Here is a 23,720-nt window from a genome sequence, read left to right on the forward strand (position 1 = left end):
CAAACTTTGCAGTATCTATGCTAGTATTCTGATCTAGGAATCTGACCAATACACTGACCGATACTCTGACGAATACTCTGGTCTCCCTCGAAAGATCGATTGGCGGTTCTCGGAATGGGATTATTCGGGAAACTCGTAGAACCGGCGACGAGACACGCGTGAGTTGGGATGATGATACGTGAGAGGGTTGCTGAACTGTGCACTGGTGTGTATGGTTCAACGATCATTATTAGCGATTACGAAACGATCGGCTGTACAATAGTCTCGGTGAATCTCGGATCACAAACATCCGTACAAAACACGGCGCGACAGGCGGTGTGTCTGCTTGCTCTTCTTTTAATTGACGTCTATAGATTAGGTGGAGATACACAATGCGAAGGAGAGGAGTGAGCCGGTACTTCGTAACTCTACCGTTTTCGTTTAATAAAATTAATCGTTTAAATACTTATCACAACAGGTAGAATAATGTCGTAGGAACCCTGCCTGTGTCTTATGGTGTACCTAACAATTAGTTACAATCTCTTAGCGGTTACATTTACACTTTTGAGACTCTTCGCTTCGCTTTTGCAACGTTCCCGGTTAAAAAGAATAAAACGAGAGGACGGGGAGGGGGGAAGGGGAAGGGGGGTGGAAACTAGCGGGGTTCGCGTAGACCATGGAAACGGCGATCGTTCAAACGACCGTCTCGGAGAAAGAAAGAGGAGAAATGTAGGAAAATAGACGAATCAAAACGACAGAGAGAAACAGAGAAGCACAATGGTGTGCTTGTCCCGCGATCTTCGACAAAATATCTTAATAATCGTTCCACGAGCAGTTTCTTATCGACGAGTGACAGACTAGATACATACTTATATTACAATTGTTCGACTTGCCGGAAGTCGCCAGTCGCGTTGAACCGCGGCATAGATCAACCCCGTAGAGGCCGAGGCAGCGATCCTACCCTCTCGCGTTTCCATGCATCGTCGCTTGGAACGGAACGCGGAGCTTGTGTACGGCTTGGAACGTGCAATTGAAAGACGTGGCGCGACGAACGCGGATAAAACGAGATCGTTTCGTGCTGGAACGAAGACCCCAGGACCATCGATCGTGCCGGAACATTACGAGCAGACCGATACCACGAACCAGCCAGATCAACCTTACTCCTCTTCCTCTCGATCCTTTTAAATATTTTTCTCACTGCCACGAAAGTTTCGCGGATTTTCACTTCCGAGATATTCCGTCGATTATTCTTTTCCACAATTTTCTAAACGGATGCGAAGGACTTGTCGGGAAATTCCCTCATCGCCGATTGCAATGGCGTCGAAGTATCCTCCCAGACGGTTAAAATTATGACACTCGATTCTATGTACAATTTTTGTATGAATATATCGCGATTAGTACTTCTTTGCAATGGCTTTAAAGTAACGGAGATATATAATATGCAAATCTGACGAAGAAAGCAATTTCTTTAGAAGCTCTATTCGCTTGTCAAACTTAAGAAAAAAGTAACTCGAAACGAGTCCAGATATCTTAACTTATCGACACCTTTAAAATCACCAACGAGGGGGTCTTCCGACACGCGTTCCAAGAACTACAGATTGTTCCACGAATTTTTGAATTGGAAATTTAAAAATTCCTTGCCGCTACGTAGCAGCGAATTTGGAAAAAGAAAAAGAAAAGTATCGGACTACCTGGCTGACCGTGGCAGGATCGGCGCGATCGAGGATCCAAGATCGACGAACGGCACGGAGAAGACCTTCATCCTGACAAGGCGATCGAGGCGAGTCGCGAGAGGGAGATCGCGGTGTCGGCGGTGGTTGGTTGCAGCGGGCCGACGGTCTCGTGAGCCGGACGGTGTTATTGCGAGGAGGATTGGGGTGGTTGGCCGTTAGGCGGCGGCGGCGGGGGTGGCGGCGGTTGTGGGTGTACCTGGTGGGGCAGGAGAGTGTGCGCCTGCACGTGAGCCGGATGATGATGGTGGTGCTGATGGTGATGGGAGTAGAAGATCGGCTGGGCGGTGGTAGGGGGGCAGGAGGTGCCGACGCCGACACCGACGCCGACTCCGACGCCGACCGAGTGCGAGAGCGCCGACGTGGCGACCGACGCTGGCGCAGCGGCGGCCTGCGGCGCAGCCACCGACACCGACACACTGCCGGACGTTCCGCTTCCGGCGGACGCCTCGTGATACAGTATCGGCACCCTGACTAGTCTCTGGGCCGCGTGCGCCATGTTTGCCGCCTCCAGCTCGGCGGCCAGTTGCCTCTTCCACTTGTTACGACGGTTCTGGAACCAGATCTTCACCTGGGTCTCGGTGAGCCGTAGCGAAGCGGCCAGGCCGGCGCGCTCCGACGACGAGAGGTAGCGTTTCATGTCGAACGTGCTCTCCAACTGGAACACCTGCGATCGCGAGAACACCGTCCGAGTCTTCTTCTTCCGCTTCATGCTGCTCGAATCGCGACCGTCCACGCCGACCTGCACGCTGTTCTGACCGCCACCTCCGCCACCCCCGCCGGTCCCTGTGCCGCCGCCACTGCCGTGCAAACTCGTCGAGTTCGTCGATTCCCCTTCGCCGTCAGCCTCCGGGCAGTCGTCCTGCTCGCCGAGCTCGTCGTGGCCCTCGTCGCCCGTCGATGGACTCCGTGTCCGGTGCAGACGCTCCTCCCCGTTCTCGTCGTCCAGGTCGTCTGAGGGCACACCACATGCGATTTTAGTACTCTTTACTCTTTGCTCCAAGGCCTTGACCAAGTCCAGGCAAACCTCAGAGCTCAAGAATTTAAGTTCGTTAGCACGTATGCCTGACATTCTTTTAATGCGTTGTGTTAGAAAGGGTAGGGAATCGTTGGACAATGCACAGTAGCAACCGGAGAGATTCATTACTTATTGTATAACTGATTGCCTTCCTCTGTCCCAGACGGTGGGCCCTAGCCATAAAAGTTTGGGTTCCGAATAAGAGAAACAGACATAATTTTATCGACTCGCGTTGGAGATGCCTAGACTCCCTATTCTCCCCCTGGTCCCGGTGTTCCAACTCCTTTTCCTCAATTATTCAAACTTCTCCCCCGAAGAACGATCGCGAAGGTGTCAAACGAGCTGCTCATTTGTCAAATCGGAAGAATAGGAATTTATTTTAAACCTGGAAATTTAAGTATCATCCCAGTATTTTGGCGCGAAAGTTTGAAGACATTTGAACTGCAGAGTTAGTCATCCTAACCTGTGAACTGATCAAATAACACACAGCAGAGGTTTCCAAACTTTTATGATCGAGTCCCACTTTCGAAAACGGTATGAAAAGAAGATTATAAAGAACAAAAATTTAATACGAGTTTAACAGGGAATTTAACACGAATTTAACACCACCGATGAAACGAGCCTCGAATAGAGTATACCAAAAAAATTCATAATACATATATCAAGAGAAATATCGAGAAACCGAGCGATGCGAATGATAAATAACACCGAATGCAGAATTTTTACTGCAAAAATTTGAAAAGATTAGATCCTGGTGTCAAAAAAGATGGCGGCGCAACCAAGAATTAAACGATTTATCATTTCATCGCGACCCATTATCAGATCTAGGAAATGTCTGACGAATCGGTCGTAAAGAGTGATCCGATTTTAAGAGCAGGAATTACTTCTGCATAGAGGGGATCGATGTCGAGGAAAGGAGAAGCTATAAAAGGACGCTTGAATATCTCGTTGTCTGGAATGGACGACAATCGATGGAGAGTAGCCGGAGGATAAGATAATGCTTTTGGTCGGAGGTCGCTCATCGATACCGATTAACGCCTCGATTTTCCCAATAGGCGTGCGGGGTAATGGAAACATATGCTTCGAATCGCGAGGATGATCGGTAGTTCGTTGTCATTGCGGTGAACGCGAGGCTCTAAATGGATACCATCGCGAGCGACCGCGTTATAAATCGTGGCAGCAGTGAAACGTCGGCTTGAACCTAACGAATTGCCGCGGATTCCGAGGCGATTTTTGGGAAAATTTTTCTGGCCCGCGATAACCGTACAGTTAGTATAGTATACGGAGCACTGTTCTTCGAAGACTATCTTAAATATCGGTGACACCAATTTTCCCAACTACTCGAACGTACTACAGAAATAAACGACGCGTGTATTACATAAACACGTGTCAGAGGATTTTCATTCTTCCACGAATCGATGCACGATATAAATATCGAGATACGCGAGAAATTGAACCCTTCGCGCTTGCACACCGACGCCATTATATAAATACGGAGAACGCGCGATTGGCCATTTGATTTCGTTCTCATGGATAAAAATAAAAAGGCGAGTAGGGTTGCCGCGCGAATAGCACGAAGATTTACAGATAATATTTTCCTCCCCAAAACGGAAACTTCTGCTTTTAAAATGTGCTTCACAGCCGAAGCGTGTTAGAGTTCCTGATCGATGGAATAAAAATATTCTTGGTGTGCAAGGGGTTGATAATCCGCGTATATACATCGTACCCGCTGCGAATTGACTTTGGTCATCGCGTGTACACGCGGTATGAACTCTCGAGGGGTCGAAGTAACCGGTTTTAAATTTTTTAGTTACTGCAAGCTGCAATGGCTTCTGACGAAAATAATCCGAACCTTTCCGTTTCCACGCACGACTTTGATTATTGCTATTCGTATATACGTTACGGATAATTCCAGTGTCAAAGAGCAACGATTATCTTAATGCAAATGACAATGGAGATAATTAACGAGGTCGATGAAAATGACAGGATTAGAAGAAGGAAGAATCGGCGGTTCGATTGTCGCGGGCAATTTTCATGGGATAATTATGCAACGTGATATTGCAAGTGACGAAAGCAGACGTGATTTCACAAATCACTCTATTTATCCGGCGAAACGGTTTGGCATATGCTAAATGCGTTAATTAACCGGTCCTTTAAAACGTTTTCCTCGTCGGTAGCGGGAACAGAATCGCGGAGATATCCCTTTCGGTATTGTCGATCACCAGCCGGGATATGTATCTATAAATTCCCTTCGGCCGGTAAATTCGATAAATCAACCGGGGCTATTCAATTCGTCCGGCTGTTGCATTTAATATTTAGTCGATTGATAGTCCGATAATTAATATTCTATTTATCCATTTTGATATAATTGCTTCAGATATCGGGCATAGCCGTGTTTCATCGCTCTAATGAAATATTTGTCACTCCTGCATCGGTTCTTCGCGCCATTCGCGCAAAACTCGCGATCTCGCAAATCCATTGTAAACACCTCGTGTTTCACGCCTCGATTTTGTCAGCTCTTATCGCGAAAATCTATAATTTCCCCGCTCTTATTCCCCTCCATAGCCGGTTCGCGTATTTTTCAGCGATTGCAGGAAAGGATTATACCATTTATCCGAGTCTGCAGAATTATCTTGCCAATTAAATCAGACGTCAAATATTTTATCGATCAAGTTCGATTAAATTCGTAATTTTCCCGTAGGCTGAAACTTCTTTGCAGATCGGCTGGTTTTCAAATCGGGAGAACGATTCGAGAGCATGCGGGGCAAGAACGTCGAGAGGTTTACAGAGTTATCAGTCTGTCTCGCCGTAGGTGCAAACGGCAGTCATCTAGCAGGCTGCCAAGTATTTTGGCGAAGTGGCAGGAGTAAAACGATCGGCGGGTAAGGCGATCGACGTTGGTTTGTCGTGGTGGAAGCCGTGGAAGCCGTACTCGTCGCCGTCCACGCTCGCGTTTATACACTTACGTAGAACGCGTACGAGCCCTCGCCTTGCCCTTTTCTCTCCTCTTTATTCCGCTTCCCGTTCCTTTCACGATCCTCGCGAGTTTCTATCTTCTTAACCACGGTGCTTCACTCCGCAGCCGATTTTTCTCGCCGTGCTACCCTTATTCGTTTCACCGGAGATCGTCCCTTTGTCGTCCGCCATTCTCGCCTGTCCCGCGGTTAAATTGACAATAGCAAAATCCACGCGACACATTTTTATCGCAAATTATCAATCTTTAATCACGAAATCCGCGTAACAGATTTTCAACGGAAATTATTCATCTTGAAATCCACGTAACCGATGTTTAATATAGTTAATTAATTATTCATTTTAAAATTCGCGCGATAGATTTTGAATAGACTTATTTGAAAATTCGCGCGAATTATTAATTAGGAAATTTATGTGGCAGATTTTATAGAGCAGAGGGAGAGGGTTTGCTTCCTCCTGTAACGATTGTCGGGTTTCGTCGAATTTACAAGCGGCCCATTTGGAAAAATTATGGCAATCGATCGATCACGTTATCTCCTCGCCATTTGGGATTGATGTGCAACGATAGATGCATCGCTGATGTTCTCGTTCATTGAACGAAGTCTATTTACAGATAGGGAATAGGGCGAGCGTTTGAATCGGCTCGCGATTTTCAGTCAACGAGTCGTTACCCCACGAGAATGTTTACAAACCACCATTACGCACGGCTAGCCTAAATTTATGATCCAGCAATTCGACACGATTTCACGCATAATCATGCCTCTATAATATGCCGAATGTTTACGTATATTCCGCGAGCGAGTAGTTAACAGGCTAAATTATTTCTAATCGAACCATCCGCTGTGGAATTTATCGATGCACGATCGGAGGGAACAGAAGGGTGCTGCCATTTTGTTCCTGAGATTACAAGCGGGAATTTTTTGTCGATTGATATATCAATTGGCATGCTTATTTACTTGTGTAGTACATCTACGAATAGACTTTTAATTTGTAACGTACCATCAATCCCTAATTATCTAATTTAGATCGAGATATGCATCGGAGCATAAATCGAAACTTAAATCAAAACCTAGTTCGAAACATACATCGAAGCATAGATCGAAATATAAATCGAAACATACATCGAAGCATAGATCGAAATATAAATCGAAGTATAAATCGAAATATAAATCGAAACATACATCGGAGCATAGATCGAAATATAAATCGAAACATACATCGAAGCATAGATCGAAATATAAATCGAAACATACATCGAAGCATAGATCGAAATATAAATCGAAGCATAGATCGAAATATAAATCGAAACATACATCGAAGCATAGATCGAAATATAAATCGAAACATACATCGAAGCATAGATCGAAATATAAATCGAAACATACATCGAAGCATAGATCGAAATATAAATCGAAACATACATCGAAGTATAGACGAAGCGACGGATTCATGACGTTGGCAACTCACCCCTTTGCGGAAAGGACGCGGAAGCGGGACTGACGCGACTCAGGGTTCCTACGACGTCGCTCGGCGACGGATGCTCCAGCGTCTGCAGACCGTGCGTCGGCCTCCATGGAAACGGCCAACCGGCGCCACCGGGCAGGACGCCGCGAATGCCGTCGGCGTCCACGATGTCCGATTGGCCCGTGACCTGGACTGCGTTGCTCAATGCCGATGAGGCGGCCGCCAGCCGCGAGTGATGCTGGTGTTGCTGTTGCTGATGAAGGTGCTGCAGCGTAGACGGAAAGAACACACCGCCGACGCCGATTCCCACCGGATATCGGCCCGCTATCAACGACGACATCAGGCCCAATCTGAAAGTCGAAGGCTCCGCTGAATCTTCGATGAAGTCTTTCAATATTTCCATATCTTTCAATAGTAAAACTATGACTTCAATGTGAAACGTTTAAAACTAGTCTTAGCATAAAATTGGTATTAAATACTAAATAGGCAAGTGCCTCCATTTAAATAAAAGGCAATATCAATACTGAACCCATCAGAACCCAAATGGTGGCTTTTCAATTTTAAATTAAAAACTTCGTATTCGACATTGTCACTTTGCTCACTTCTCATTCTTCCTTTAAAAGTTTCTCTTATTTCATTCTTCCATTTACCGGTTATTTGACCGATCATGGAAGATTTCGCGCTAATGTTCCCAAAAGCAGTTACAAGTCTTCGATAACCGCGAGAATAAGCCTGAGATCGATCATAGCTCGCTGTTATTCCTGATATTCTCTATTTTTCTCAAGTTACGGAGATTATCCTACCCCCCGAAGTAAGTTGATCCTGTTTCTCATCGATTTGAATTAGCCTGCCTGACCTAACCCAAACCGAGATTCGAGGCGTTCTTCATTACACGCTGCTCGTTTGAACACACTGCCTACGTCAGACTCATCCAAAGGTATCGAAGTACCAAGTGACTCCGTAAAGGAGACCTCAAACGTACCCTCATTTATACTTGGCGAAGTAACGTCCAACTCCAGCGTCGTCTAATGATACTATACACCACCGTCACCCCCCTGGACGATTCCTCGAACTTGGAGTTCCCCCAAACCGGATCTCAAAGAATAAACCTTCCACGGTGTCCCGTGTTCCTCGGGACGCTTAACCGACGCGACACCAAGCGTTGGCGGACTCGGATTAAATCGGGGGTTCGATTAACCCCGAAGCATCCTCGCAGGATCGGCCGCGTTCCAGCGGGACCCGGCTCTGGATCATTTCGGGGCGCGGCGGCGTAAAAGTGAAACCGTTAGCGAAATGTTTGCGCCGGTTGCGAGCCGTTTAAAGCCGCGTTCTAAATAAAACAGCGCTAAAAAAAAAAAAGGGAAAAACAGAAAAAAAACAGCGGGATTAAAACACAGCAGCCGCGTTTTCAGCGGGCTGAGCGTGGCTGAATGCGAGCGTTGCGAGGCTTTACACAGCCGGAACGTGGCCGTGTCCGAGGCGTCGAGCACGATTCACCCTGACCCCCCTGTCCCCTCTCTGCCGCTGGTTCCGCGCCCAAAAAACCGGCAAACGTTTCCAAACCCATTTATCCGGTGCTCCATTCTCTGCTTCTTGCGCGCCCGCGGAAAAGGTGGAAAAAACGACGCGTTCCTCCGTGCACGAGCGCAAATTCTCCGCGATCTTCCGGAAGCCATTAACATCCAGCGTGGTCCTGCAGCGAGCTCAAAGGAATTTTCGAGTGTTATGCCTATTAAGGGCGACGAGAGCCGGCCAACAATGATACCAGCCGGTTCTAGGCTCGTTCAGCCTCGTTATTAACGGAGAAAATCCGCTTACTGGATTCCGATGAATCGGCGTACCTGCGTACCTCGAGGATACCTCGTACCTGTGGTCGGAAGTCGAGGGCGTGAATGGAGGACCCGGTATAATGGATCCCGCGAGTGGAATCGATGATCGATGAGGCGGAGTCGCGGCTAATTAAAGATCCGTGATCGAGTGCTCGACTGCGAAGCGAAATAAAGTGGAAACAGGCTGCTAGGTGATTGGCTAGTTGGGTGTCTTGGCTGATGATTTGGGGGTCTGATAGTTTCCGGTTTGAAGCTTTTTCCGTGTAAATAAACGAAGTTTCGCGGGAAACGGAGCTCTCTGCGACGTGTCCTTAAACGTGGGCTTAATTGTAGATTAGGGTAAGTGGAGCTCGCGGTGATACCTAGACCTGGCTAGGACTAAATCCCCAAATCCGGATATTTGTAAATGGAACTCTCGAGGTTGCGTTTTCCTAAGTGCTGATCTCGGCCAGGATATTCACAGCTAGAGCTCTCGTCCTACAGCTTTCGCTTTTCAACCTGTACACCTAGGTATGCACGCGAAACCGAATTGCTCCTTGTGCTCTAGAGCTGGGCGTGAGCTGCAACTGGAGTTGCTTCGGTTTACTTCAACTACAATTAGAGCTCTGTTCCGTAGATTATCCGGTCTTAAACTCTTCGCAACCTACGTCTATGTTGCTTAGACACCTTCAATTTAGAGATCTATCGACGTTTAACGTGACAAAGATGGAAACATTACGATCCTGCAGTCTTTAGCAATTTGGGCTTTTGGCGCAAATCTTTCAAGAAAAAAGAAAAGAAAAGAAAAAACTGACCATCGCAATGGAGCTCGCAATTCTTTGCGAAGAGGGCTAAGAGGAACGGTAGCACTTGAGTGAAAAATTCAAAGAAGTAAAATTGAGTGAAAAATTCAGACAATTTTCATGGCCGGTGACTATAGTCATCTGTAGTAGCGAAAGCTTTAATTGCTAATAACTCGTAAAGATATCAAGAGTAATTGACAGACACTAGGAGTAACTACGTTTCCAAAAATTCGAAATTAAAAGCGTCAAGGTATAATTAACCCTTTCGCTATGGCGGATATTGCCGCGAAGTCTCTCCTATAGGAAAAACGAAAAAGAGGAAAAACCGATCATCGCAATAGCACTTGCAATTCTTTGCGAAGAGGAACGATAGCACTTGTCTTAATTTTTGCTCAATTTTTGTAGATGGCGTCTCGTGGATGGTGACTATAGTCACCCTTAGCAGCGAAAGGGTTAAAAATAAAATTGCAATCCGCGGAATATCGTATTTCTCCGGTTATTTCGAAGATTTAACTAGATTATCTATATTATTTTCTGACCCGAGCGAAAATTCCCGACCACAAGTATATTCCCGCGTTTAATCAAGCGAACGCGTTCGCGATATCGGAGAGAGGGAAACTCGGTAAAAGGATAGATCGAAGGAAGCAACCACGCGAAACTTGGGACTGGCATAGCGCATCCTTCCACAACACCGATACCCTCCACCGAAGTGCCTGACCAAACGTTCCCGCAAACAGAGTTGGCAACATCTAGCAACCCGCAGGGCGGCACCCAGCTCTCAATTATACCGGCCATTTTGCTGGGTCGCGTGTAACAGCCTCGCGATCGTTATTCCTGATCAGCGTTAAGTGCAGCTGCGAACGCTCGGCGTCGCGGCGGCTGGGACGAGGGACGGAGAGGGAGCTGGACGCTCTAGCGACGATTTGCGGCGGCGATTTAGTTGGTCATCGGAAATGTAGGTTCGAACACATCGTCGGGAGCCGGTAGGCAAGAAGCCCAGCGATTCGGAAGCCATAGCAGGTCCCCCGTGTTCCTGTCCCGCTCGTACCCTCGCAGTCCGGCCGCGAGCTGCGATCTGATCGCCGCTCGATGCGCTTCTCTGCCGGCTGGCTCATGCTCGTCCACGATCGCCCGCCGATTCCTCGCCGGTCGAAGCTTGTCGAGCCGACACGCTGCTTGCGGTGGGATTCCTTAATCGCTGCGAGTTGTCGAGCGCCGTTCAGGGACACTGGTTTCGGTGACGCTCGTCGCTTCGATTCTAGCATCGCGGAAATCGATGGATTTTGGAGGCAGACTTGGAGATGCAATAGAGATTAACGCTCGACACGTGACAGTAGCTATACGCGTGCATGTTTCAGGTCTGCGTGGATAAGAAATAAATTGAAGACGGATTTGTGGCAGATTTGCTTAGGCAACACGCGATACACGCGTCTTTAGGCTTGAAAGGTTGCAACAGAGGCAGGCAGCCGTGACATGTGCCAATGCTAGAAAGAGGCACGCGTGACTCATCCAGTCTGGTATTCGTGTTCCATAGATGAGATTATTCTGCTTTAACGTGGATAATGAAAATCGACGAGTGCGTTCCGTGGTGTTTCTTTAGAAAAATTTCGTACACGCAGAAATTTGGAAGAGATTTGGCTCGTTGGATGCACGCTGAGCGAAGACGAAATGATATGATGACGGGGAAGTATCAATTTCGTCGAGGTGATAATTAGTCTGCGTAGATTTATCACTTTTCGGTCATGTATCCGTTATTAATTCATCGGTGAGGCAGATTATAGCCGTGGAACAGTATAGACACTGCTGGAGGATAATTTTGCAAGAGGTGGCACGGACTGGTACACGATCATTCTCCTATCTTCGTCAGATTGAATGAAATTCGGTAATTCCGTCGAGAATACCTGCACATTTTATCGTCAATTTTATATATAGACTTGGTAGCTTCGATTTTGATTGTTATCTCGTGAGCAACCCCTAATGGCACAGATGTACCCTATTTGGGATCGCTATAGGGATTAATTATTTCCGACGCGTAGAAAACGCGAGATATCTCGTGTTAAGAGACTTACATTTGGAAATGTGCTTCGAGTATCGTAGACTGCTCGGAGTAACCGAATGAAGGAGGATTATTCGTTTTGGGGGGCAAGTTGGATAATTTCGGTGACGTTGGCAACTGATTATGGTAGCCCGACAACGGTTGAAGGGAAGAAAGCACGCAATCCCGGTTTCTCGCATCGATAACGGATAGGAGGGTGCCTGGTCGCAGGATAAGAAAGAGGAAACGCAAAAGAGGAGTAGCTGCCGGGGGCATCGGCCATACAGATGCCCCGGGAAAGATAAAAGAAATCTGACAACCGCCTGTTTGTAAGCATCTACTTGGAGGGAGGCCGTTTTCTAAGGAGCCAGGTATAAACACCAAACACTCTCGGCCGTTCGAGGAGCGTGCTCCACCTTTTTCTGCCTAATTCTTGCGCGGCTTACGTCTTCTTAGGTAGCCAGCGGAATGAATGGCCGTGAGGAGAGGCTTTCTTCTCTCCTTTCTACGGGCGCGACTCCTCTTGCTCCGGCTTCTTCCTTCGCTCGATCGATTCCACGAGGGTCCTCGACTTCCTTCGATTCTCCTCTCTCCGACCACGACTCCGACGCGATACATCCCCTTTCTTTCCCTCCTTCGTCCTTTCTTCTCGCCACCCCCGTCTCTCCTTTTCCATCGTCCTCTCCTCCTCCATTAGACCTCTCTCGGGCTGATCTTATTGGCTCGATCGAGTGTCCGCTGAAGGAAACTCGTTGATTACGAGACCACCCCGTGCCGCATAATCGGATACAGCGGCTTTGGTGAAACGCGACGATGAATATAGCCGGGATCGAACGTCAAACCGGTGATGTTCCCTGATGGTCAAGCTCGGATTCTTTCCACGCGCGGATCCTCCGCCAATTTGTCCGTTAAACTTCACCCCTGCTACCCTCCTGCTATCCAGTCGTGGTTCAATGGGTGTATTATCCCTTTATCCGTATTGATTATTATTCCACCTTTTTGCACGCTCGCATACGATCAGCTCGTGCGCGCGCGCCCTCTCCAGAGCAAGCGTGCGCCGAGTAAGTGGCATTCTCGTGTATAAACTCTTTATGCCGTGGTTAACGATCGCTAGTAACACGATACGTTTTCGTCGTGTACCGTTACACCAAGGGGTGGCAGTTTTCGGCGAGCAGACAGAAGAAGGAGAAAGTCGATTACGCACGATGGCGGCCAATCGTCCCCGACACTGCTTTCCACCGCCTCGAGACTTCGCCGATTTCCGCGGCGCAAGGGTTTCACAGCCGCGCTGGTAATTAAGGGCTCTGCCTGTTGGAAACCGATCGTTCACGCCTTTTTTTTCTTCCCGAGGCTTTGTGCTAATTCGCCGCTGCCGCGGATGGTTAAACGGACGCGCTGGCTCGTCGCGACGGGGCGTTGCAGTCGGCTGAGGGGGGTCGTGCATTTTCAAATGAAATTATACCGATTTTCTGCGTACCCGGTGATTCAATGGGCATTACAATGAGATTCGGTGTTGTCGGAAACATAGATCGGCAGTGTGTAAGTATTTACGTTTATGAATACGTATGCGATAGTAAATACTTGAAAAATATCGGTGACCTTGGAATTTCGTGAAATATGAGCTTAATACTAAACCTATCAGGGTTTCCATTTCAAGTGGAAAAATTTGGCTTGGAAATTTTTACGATATTTAAAAATTGTCACTTTGCTCACTTTGCTTGCATCTCCTCCATGTTCCATTCTTTAAAAACTTTTCCTTCTTTCATTTCTTCGTCTAACAGTCATTTGACTGGTCATGGTAGGTCAGTGTCAAACGTCTCTACCGATGTATCGTCTTGTATCGGAATTACCGAGACACCCTGTATAGCGTGTAATAGTATATAAGTTGTTTCTTGGAATTTTAACAAGTGTACCTCGGAAGGTGAAAAATATACAGCAATTTGTAAATTCTGATACTGTCTTTCTTAATTTTTGACAGTAATTTTTTTGACAATTGTATATCGAACATTTTGAAAATTATGCAAATCCATGTATGACGTTCACTTGCAATTTTTCTTCTCCTCGTAACTTGTACACGCGTCCAACTATGTGATTCAAATATACAGGGTGTTCAAATTTGACGGATTTTCAATATAATTTTTACAAAATATCCTTCTCCCTCGATTTATCTTAGCATAGGGATCTTTACTCGATAGTACTAGGATCTTGAAGACTAGATTCTAGCTCCAATTAGCGATATAAGACATAAGTATGAGCAATCGTTTATATATATCACTGGTTTTAATCAACGTTGATCGAGATATCGTTCTCGCTCGTATATATTCCGCTATTGACAAGAGAAGCGAGCTCTGTTTTTATCGATTCGCCTAACAACGTTCACGGTTACGTACTGACTTATAAAGTGTCATTACGATGACCCAACAATGAGTTATTGGCTTTCAAAGTACCCGGCTAAATCCGCTACTTGGCTTCGTTCCGCTCGCTGCCTGTTACAGGCCAAGTGGAGGATTTATGCTTGTGCTTACACAGGAGACAACTTCATTTCACTGGATTTCAAGGAAACAACTTAATTGCTTTAGCGCGACGCTTGCAGGCTTTAGAAACCCAGACCAGGATACACTCGCGGATTAAACCCTTCGCCAGGGGTGGAATTAATTACGCCAGACGCCCGCCAAGATTTCTTCTCCCATTAAAAACTTGTCCGCTTCCGGTGTGCGCGGTTTAACCCTCGAACGGGACGTCTTGCGTGCTCCTCGAGGAACGCCGGAAACCCCAGCGCGACAGGCCTGCAACGCGAAATTCGTGATCGAAGGAACGCGGCGGAAATAAAAATTCGAAACAACCGCTTCCGCTCGCTCGCGGCACACAAACGGAATAAATAACGGCGCACCGGTCGTTTAAATAGCATTTTAACAGAGTGAACGCGTATTCCTGTTTTCGAAATCAATTTCCCCCGGAACGTGTACCGGAACCGACAGCTATCGCGCCACGTTTTTCCGCTCGAAAAATTCATCTTACGCGATTAACGTTTCTCCCATCGACGTCGACGTGCTATCAAAATACACAGGGTGTCCGAATTTTTCCATACGTGCAGTTACCAGTCTTACCCTTCCACGAAACGTGACATTTTTTCGTCAAACACTTCCTAGTATAATGGCGAACTTCCTAGGGAATTTTCCTAGTATATATGGGAACTTCCTAGTACTCTACGTACCTCCTACACTCGATATTGCAATTGTCCAGTATTATAGTAACCCGTTCTTCAAGAGGACCGCTATATATGAAGCTTCCCGACAAGAATCCATCGCACCCCCTACACCCCCTATTAAAAAATTTAAATAGAAAATCGAACGATCGCCATAACATACTATAAAGATACGTGCACTGTACAGATACGCGAAAAATATGGCAAAGTACTTGGAACGGGGGTTTTCGATTTCGGCGAGAGAACGGAGGCGTCATCAGCGTGAACGGGAGAATAAAGGGAACGAGCTCGAAGAAGAAGAGAGGAGCGAATCGAAACGACACACGTACACGAAGCGAGACCGGGAGGGAGAGAGGAGAAAACGGGAGAGTGAAAAAAAAAAGGAAAAGGAAAGAGAAAAGGAGAAACGCAGAAGGAGAGAGAGACAGAGAGAAACTGTGTTTCGACGCGATTATTATTCGTGGTCTATTCCCAGCTACCGTTCATTCCACATTTGTTTCCGACGTTGAACATCCATATCGCCCTCGAACGGGCGATCATACACAATGGGCTTTATCGTACCTTCCTTTGAAACTTCGAGCGCGATCCCACGCTAATTAACGAATCATTCATCGGCGCTGTAATTAACGAGGCCGACTCTGTCGCGGATTATCCCGGCCAGATCTTTTGCGCATAGACGTCATGTGCCTGCGGTTACGTTACTGAATATTGTTGCCCCCTTGCAAAGGGGCCCGCGCCACTTTTGCGCCGCGGCAAAAGAGAAGAGCGAGAGAGGAGAGGAAAAATATATATATATATATGTATACACGAGTATAATACACACGTATATCTTTACGACGCTTCTGCTGGTATCTCTCCTGCTCCGATCCCGTGTCCGTGCGAGATTTTTCCTCCTCCGACCCCCTTTATTGTTCGCCCCTCCCTCACCCTTTCGCCCCGCCGACGGTTTTTCCTTCAAATGCAATGCCGTTACATTTGTTGTCGGGATAAACACGCGGTAATTAGATTGGACCGTGCGGAAAATGTCGAAGATAAACGGGAGACGCGTTTCTGCTGCGCGACGCGGCCCCCTGATTAATTCACAGACGCCATCGCGACCACGCGAGCCGCTACTGGGATATTATCAATTTTAATACGGCTTTGTCGCGCATCTACCCCCTTCTTCAACCTGATACCTCACCCAGCGTATATACGCGATGAAGTTAAATTATTTTCCTGCCAGCCGCAGAATGATACCCTTCTTTCTCTCGCATCTCTGCACCCACGAAATTATCCCCAGGAAATTATCCCTAGTTCGTTAGGGAATCGTCGAAAAGGAGAAAATTATTCGATAAATCTGAACACAGTTCTCGTTATAATACAAATGTTTTTCACGTACAAACGAACTCGCGGAAACCGGTGGCAGGGACGTCGGGAGAACATTCGCGACCCATTCTCTTAGAACGGAAAGCAGTTTAGAGCGACGGGTATCGCGAGTGGAGGTTAACGCGCTTCCGCGCGCGCTCGCGTGTGCGCGAAAGTGGCGAGACGAAGGTGGAGGCGAGGTAAATTCGCGGGCGTCTAATTCAGGTAATATTCTACACGGGAATCCTTTCTGCTGAAATCTCTTCTCCCTGGAAATGCTATTACCGTATCAGTTCAGAGAGCGAGAGAGGGATAGGGGACGTTAAGCGTCGAGACGGTCGGGGGAGATTTCACGGTGCAAGCTTTTCGTCTACTTAGCCTTGGCGAGACCTTGGCGAGGCCAAGACTGCCGAGGCTCGGATGCCGTAGGCAGCGATTTAATAATAAATCAAACCTAGAAGTTGCTCGCTTCCTCCGCGCGGAAGACGCTCGCAGGGGTAGCCGAAACGAGCCGGGATAGGTGGCCGTACCTCCCGGGAGCCTTAGGCTCCTTAACTCTGGCTACGCGCTGCCGTTTCATCCGCTCATGTATTATGCACCCGTTGCCTAATTGATTCTTTCCTACTTTCCGCGCCTGCCACCTCGCTGATATTCGATCCTTCATCCTGCGAGGGGTACCCAACGCTTGGTTCCTCTCTAAAGTCCCTTTGGAACGGGAGACCGGTCCCGTGACACCGAGAGTCCCGAATCTTCGTTTTCGTCAGAGTATGTACAGTTCCTGAACTGATTGGTCATCCTATGTCAGGCAATGATCAAGAATGCCTACCCAATTTAGGGTGTCTATGTCTCGTGACTCTAGAACTCTTCCAGGAGTACTAAAACGTCGAATGCTTCCACTTTTTAGCCCTTGGCACTAGAGAAGCGACTCTCAGTGGTTCCGTGACAGCGAGAATCTCGAATCTTCGTTTTCATCAGAATATGTACAGTTTCTGGACTGATTGGTCATCCTATGTCAGGCAATGATCAAGAATGCCTACCCAATTTAGGGTGCCTATGTCTCGTGACTCTAGAACTCTTCCAGGATGCTAAAATGTCGAATGCTTCCACTATTCAGTTCTTTGCTCTCTAGAGACGACCCTCGGTCGCCATTTAATCAGATTTTAAAGATCGGTGTTAATTAATACGTCAAATTTAAAATTACCCAACGATGCGTGGTATGTCGAAGTAAAATAATTCTACGTCTTAATTTGTATACGATTTGTCATTCACCGTTTTAAAAACATCGTCGACTTTATTTCCAAGAAAGTCTTCGAATTACTATTTTTCTGTAACGAAAAAATCGCCGAGTGCATAGATTATGTATTCTTCGTCTATCGTGTATCCTTACTTTGCTAGGACCAGATACTCTCTTTGTAGGAACTCTTCATTGTCAATTCGGTAGCCATAGATCAGCTACTAATGCGAATCGTTACGAGAAGAATTTAAGCTTTCCCTCACCCTGTATTCGAATAATTGTATCGTTTATCCATCGTATCATCGTTGTTACGGTATGTCAAAGGGAGTCCACGGTTTATGCGAAACTGTTTCGGTCTTCTGACTTGGCGAGACCTCGGAATAACCGTTTTCCGTTGAAAGCAAACGTGTCTCAGAGCCGGAAAACGATTTAGGGGTACACCCTCGCGTTGACAGGCTCGTGCCCTATCCAAATGATCTTTTCCCCGCGTGGAAGTGGCGCGTCCCGCTGCACCGCAGGCTGGAGTGGAACTTAATCAAATGGTAAACGGGTGGAAAACAAGCAATTGGAGGCATCGAACCGGTACGAGAGCTCGCGAGTAAGCAGGCAGGCAAGCAGCCGGTTACATAGTGGGGAGCCGTCAATCGGAAGGGGGTGTAAATCTGATAAAATCATCTCGAACCCTCCCTCGTCTCTGGCAGCCCCTTGTGGCGCAGCTTGGCCTGGCTCGAGTTCCTCGCCGAGATATATCCGATATAGAGCCGGACGGCCCTAAGTAACGTAAGTAACGTAAGAGGGTGGTTGTTGCTACGGTTGTTATTAAATGAGACAGCCTAATAGGCCCATTACGGACCCCTCGGTCCATTCCCACATAATATAATCCGAAGCTGCAGCCACGCGTTCTGCCCGCTTTCTCCGCTACTTTATCACTCCCCGACCACCCCCAACCCCTCCGTTCCCCGACCCAAGTCCACGTACACGATTCCAGCGGACCCCCCCTCCGGTACACCGACACGGAAGAAACGCGAACGCACACCGTCGCACCTCGAAATTTCATCCGTGATTCGAGGAAACCTCCATTTGCACGGTCCTCGATCTCATCGTCTTCTAATTTTGGACCGCCATCGGGGGACGCGTCTCGTTCGACGCCGACGCGACGGAGAAACAACGTCCCCGGCTGGACACCAGAGAACATTTTTCACGGTGTTATTATTCGAAGAGTCGTGCTTTGATTTACGGCGTCGCGAACAGGGATCCCAGCGACGCGCCGGTTGATCCACTTGATCGGGGTCCCTTTCGCGGGTCCCGGTGGACGACGATCGCTTGTTGACGTTTCCCGCGAAGAAGTTTGGGATGCAGGAAAATATCGGGCTTCCCTTTGACGCCTTTCCCGCAAAATAACGGAGAATCGGAATTTTCGGCCGGCGAGTGGCGATGGAGGCCGCGGTCGGGTTACACGTGCCGATTGGATCCCGATTGCCGTCGATCAGCGTTAATCGTACGCGATGGCGCGCGATCCTCGGTGAAGTAGCTATCGCGCGGCCGGTCGACATTGCGGCATGGATATAAAATTGATGGCGCGCGCTAATTCCTTATTAGTAAACATCGATAGCGCCATTTAGTAGCGTTGACGCATTAACGGGAAACGCTAGTTGCGCCCGGATAAACTATACTCCGCGAACCATCGGAGCGATAAATAAGTACTACCGCGTGCTCGTGATTCGTTTGAACAACGCGTTAAATTATTCTCGCGGAAACCGCGAACGTGGTAAAACCGGTGGAAAACAACGGATAGGTGAGTATTTTCGAACGGGTTTCATCCGTGGTGAATTTTGTTTAGGATAGATTGCGGTGTTCGATGGTTCCGCGCGAGGGAAAATCAACGGGTTGCAAAACGCCAGGTACGAGGTTTACGATGATTTCGTCCTTGATTCGATCCATTCGTCGCGAAGCATAGCTAGCCGATCGCTTCACGATTACGAAACTTAACAATTGGCGCGAATAGCAATAACGACACGCAAAATCGGTGGACCACGAGGAGCGACAGCGAAAGACTAACGCGTGTGCAGAGGCAGGAAGTTTGTTGGAAAGTAGACGCAAAATAGCGGATCGATAGAGAGGAAAACGTACCTCGACAGCATGGCCAAGTCGGCCGACGCTTGATGACCGAGCAGAGGGTTCGCAGTGGCGTCGCTGGGCGGAGAGAAGGTGGACGCCGGGCTGGTAGCACTGGTAGCACAACCGATCCCCATGCTGGTCGCGTTGTTCCTATTTTCCACCGCGTGACCGACCGTCGAGCTACCTCTCTGGCTGCCAGAGAATCTCAAGGACGTCGGCGATGACAGACCCCTAGCCGGACTGTCGCAGGAGGAACCGATCCTCTGCGAGTTCTGCGCTATGGTCGCCGGCAACGGCGAACTCCTGTCCACGTCCGACGACTGTCTCTCGGCCGACACGGTCGACGTGGAGTCGATCGGCGGCGACTCGGGCCTGCCAAGGATACTAGAGATGCTGAAGGACGTGTACTGAGGATTGCAGGCCGGCCTGAGCGCCGGCTTGCCCACGTCGAAGCTGAACGAGTGGTGGTTGTTCAGTCCGCAACCCGATTTCCCGTTTTTCTCCTGCAGAAGCAACTCTGCCGGCGTGGAACTGCTCCGCGAACCTTCCAGCTCCAGATCCTCCTCGGACACCACGGATACCTCGATCTCGGTTTCTCCGGACATCGTTGACGCGCGCCGAAATAGTCCGCTGCGACGTTCACGGATGCCCGAACGGAAGGCGAGAGTCTGCAGTTCTGTTCCACCGGGAATGACACAGGAGTCGAGCAAGTAGTCACCGAACACGATGGTTCCGGCGCGTGGTACGCGTTCGTCCCGTCAGAAGCGCAGAGGCAGCTGCTCCGTCGACGGGCCGACGGCGGCAGACAACGGTCTATCCGACACGCGGAGCGGTTCGAATCGCGGCTCGCGTCGCATATCAAGCGGAGAGAGCGAAGCACCGTGCGAATGGTAAACTGCACTGCGTAGGCTAGCGGGTTGGTCGCGACGCCTCCGACGGCAGGGTGTCCCTGGTCGTGCTGGATCGGAGACGGATCGCTCGATCGCGCGACATTCGTAAGCGATACCCTGGACGACAGGATGATAGGAGACAAGACACTTGGAGGGCCCACCCTTTCCAGAGCCACCCTCTTTTCACCCCTCTCGTCCTTCGACCACCTCTATCCACCACCCTCTTCTGCCTTTATTCGCGTGTACCGTGTGTGTCACGGTGCCGGCTGCGTGTATGCGTGTACTCGTGGCAGCGCCTCCTCCTCCTACCACCGCCTACCAGCCTGACACGTAGCCGTTTCTCCTCTCTTCCTCACCCCGACCGATCTTCTCCACCCCTCTTCGCCGCTAGTCTATTCGCGAGACGTTGCCGTGCGTGTAAAACCGCGAAGAGTAACACGGAGTCACTTCCTCCAGTCACTTTCTCTTCCACTGATCGTTAATCACTCGTTCGCCGGTGTTCGCCGAAGCTTCCTCGACATCGACGGAGATCGCTCGGTCCAACCACCACTGGTAATATATTTATCACTCGATCCGGACGGACGTCGCGCGATGGTACGCGACGATCGGCGATTCCTTCTTTCCCTCGTTTCTCCTCGAGCATCCACGTTTCGAGGGTGAAACACGTTTCGCGGACGATCGCGGGATCCCGGTTCGCGTTGGTAGAGAGACGCGATCGGCGGAGCGATCATCGGCCACTCGCGGGTACGAATCGAACCGAGTACACCGCGGAACCGCGAGGGAGAAGCGAGCCGAGAATCGCGAACGCGTATCGTGGCGAATGATGGACTGCGGATGGGCACTGTGCTCGCACTAAGGGTAGGAAAACGCCGGAGAAACCACAGGTCACACGAACGAGGGCCTTACTCGAACATTCGCGCACGCAGCCGGAGCGCGCGGAGCGACGTGAAAAAAAGGGAAAGCGGAGACGGAGAGCGAGAGGCAGGGTGAGTGAGAGAGAGGGAGGAAGGGTGGGCAGGGTGGAGAAAGAGGAAGAGCAAGAGAAAGAGCAAGAGAAAGAGAAGGAGAAAGAGAAAGAGAAAGAGAAGGAGAAGATGGAGACGGAGGCGGGCGAAGAAGGACAGAACGCTAGGAGAGCGAGGCTCGGAGAGAGCGACGGGGTGGTGTAGCTAGCGCTGCGCGTCGGATAGACAGACGACTACCGAAGGACAGACGAACGGGCCGAAGGGATGGTTGGAACGAGAGGGTCGAGGCGCGGATGGAAGGAAGACAGAGGGGTGGCGGGTGCGTGGAGGGGAGCAGAGAGGACGGCTAAGCTGCAAGTTGGCAGAGGGGGTGTCGTTGTTGGAGGGGCAGCGGGCGGGGCGGAGCAAATGGCTTACCGTAGGGGATGGATGTCGCGATTTCTCATAGGGTGGAGGCGCGATCGATGACTCGTGGCAGAGTGTATCCGGCACGGGGGTAGCCGTAGGTGCGGGCCAATCGCGTGAGCCGCGTCGTCCTTAACTCGAAAGATACTCGCCCTCGACGATCCTGCGGATCGCGGAATGGGGGTGGAAACGCTGCCTCGCCGAAGCTACCTACCCTGCCAGCCGCCGGGAGTGGGGATAACACACAACTCCGCTGGCTGGTGGCCGTGCCTCGCCGTGTTACTTATCCATTATAACACTCCAAGATCTTGATTTAAGCCTGCAGCCAGCGGTGAGCTTTTAACCAATTAGCCTTTATAGCCTACCCCCCTCGACACCCCGTTCGCTCTACTCTACCCCGTGCTTCCCTCTGTCCTTCTCCGCCCCTCGCAACCCGCGCGTTCGTCAGCCGTCCCCCTCTCCGGCCGCCCATTTTAGCTCGCCTCGTCGACTCTCTCCCCCTCCCTCTCTCTCTCTCTCTCTCTCTTACTCTCTCTCTTGCTAACCGGTGTGCCACACGATGGTAGTTGCCGTACACCTATATCCGCTATTCTATACCAACGTCCTCGCCGCAGTCGCGCGATGTACCCACCTAATCTACTGCTTCTCTCCCTTCCACCGCCACTCTCTAGTTACCTCTATCCGTTAGCTCCCTCTTTTTCTTCACCGTTCCGGGCCTCCTTTCTCGCTCTCTATAACCACATGCATTATGCGCGTCGGTGTATCAGAGCCGCGTATTCGCGCGTGCAAATACCCCGAGAGTACGTAGCCGGCCGCGGGGGTGAGTTTCTCGTTCCGAGTCAGGAACCCCCGGCCGCTGCCGCCTTCCGCTTCTCTCCTTCCCGCTCCTTCCCACTCCCTCTCTCTTTCTCTCTCGCACGATACTCGACGGCTTAAATACGCGTCAGGCGACGGAAATTAAGAGTGGACCGCGCGTGATTCCGTCGCGATACCGATATCGCGCCCTGTCGTTCCTCCACCGCCCCTCCGAGGTGATCGCCGTGTTCCCGTCGTCGACGATCTTCCTCTTCGGGAAATCAGAAAATTTTGCGAATAACGAGCGAAGGAAGAATCTCGCGCGCGTCCCTTCCATATCGCGAGAAGCACCGAAGGCGAATCACGGACGACTAACGAGTCCGGAGGGCTCCTTTAACGACCCTTTCATCCCGAAGTTAACAAAACGCGCGCGTTGCGTGGCATAATGGGCCGGTCCTCCCGCGGATCCAGCCGGAAGGGCACAAAAGCGATTCGAGCGTCCGCGTGAAAGCGCGGGCTGGCTCGCGAAAGTAGGAGAGAATGATTACACGGCCAGCGGCGTAGGCGAGCGCCGCGGAAGGAAAGCGGTGCCGGTAAAAGGGTCAAACGCGTACGTTCTCGTCTCGCGAGGAACTCCGGGTAGAGCACGACAAAGCGAACCAACGGCCGTTTGTGTGTCGCCGTTCACGTGTCTGCCACCCCGCGACGGCTCTCCGCCTGCAGAGGTAACGAGAAACCGTTGACCAACCCCCGGAGAAACGAACGGAAAGAGGCACAGACGCGACTCTAGTTTCAGCCGACTGTAACGAGGTTATATCGAGAGTTACACTCGCTCTAATCGCATTAAGCTTTCGCGAAAACAGGCATAGTTTATGTATCGAGTTGTTGATTAGTCGTTGGCTACTTTATCCGCTATTCGCCTGGGTATTTCTCTCTCCTAGATCGAACCGCCAA

At 49.6% G+C, this 23,720-nt stretch overlaps 1 protein-coding gene across 1 annotated transcript; it reads right to left on the bottom strand.

Moving 5' to 3' along the window:
* Positions 1-1,813: 1,813 nt before the first annotated feature.
* Positions 1,814-20,316, bottom strand: Hmx (H6 family homeobox). The gene is made up of 5 exons (XM_017912234.1): positions 19,937-20,316; positions 19,724-19,861; positions 7,168-7,514; positions 6,535-6,540; positions 1,814-2,663 (listed from the first exon to the last, which is right to left on the bottom strand). Exons 1-5 carry the CDS (start codon positions 20,314-20,316, stop codon positions 1,837-1,839), a joined length of 1,698 nt encoding a protein of 565 aa, XP_017767723.1. The 3' UTR covers positions 1,814-1,836.
* Between the last annotated feature and the right edge of the window lie 3,404 nt (positions 20,317-23,720).

This window comes from Eufriesea mexicana, unplaced genomic scaffold (assembly GCF_001483705.2).
Source record: "Eufriesea mexicana isolate 0111107269 unplaced genomic scaffold, ASM148370v2 scaffold4744748132, whole genome shotgun sequence".
Classification (NCBI taxonomy): Eukaryota; Metazoa; Arthropoda; class Insecta; order Hymenoptera; family Apidae; genus Eufriesea; species Eufriesea mexicana.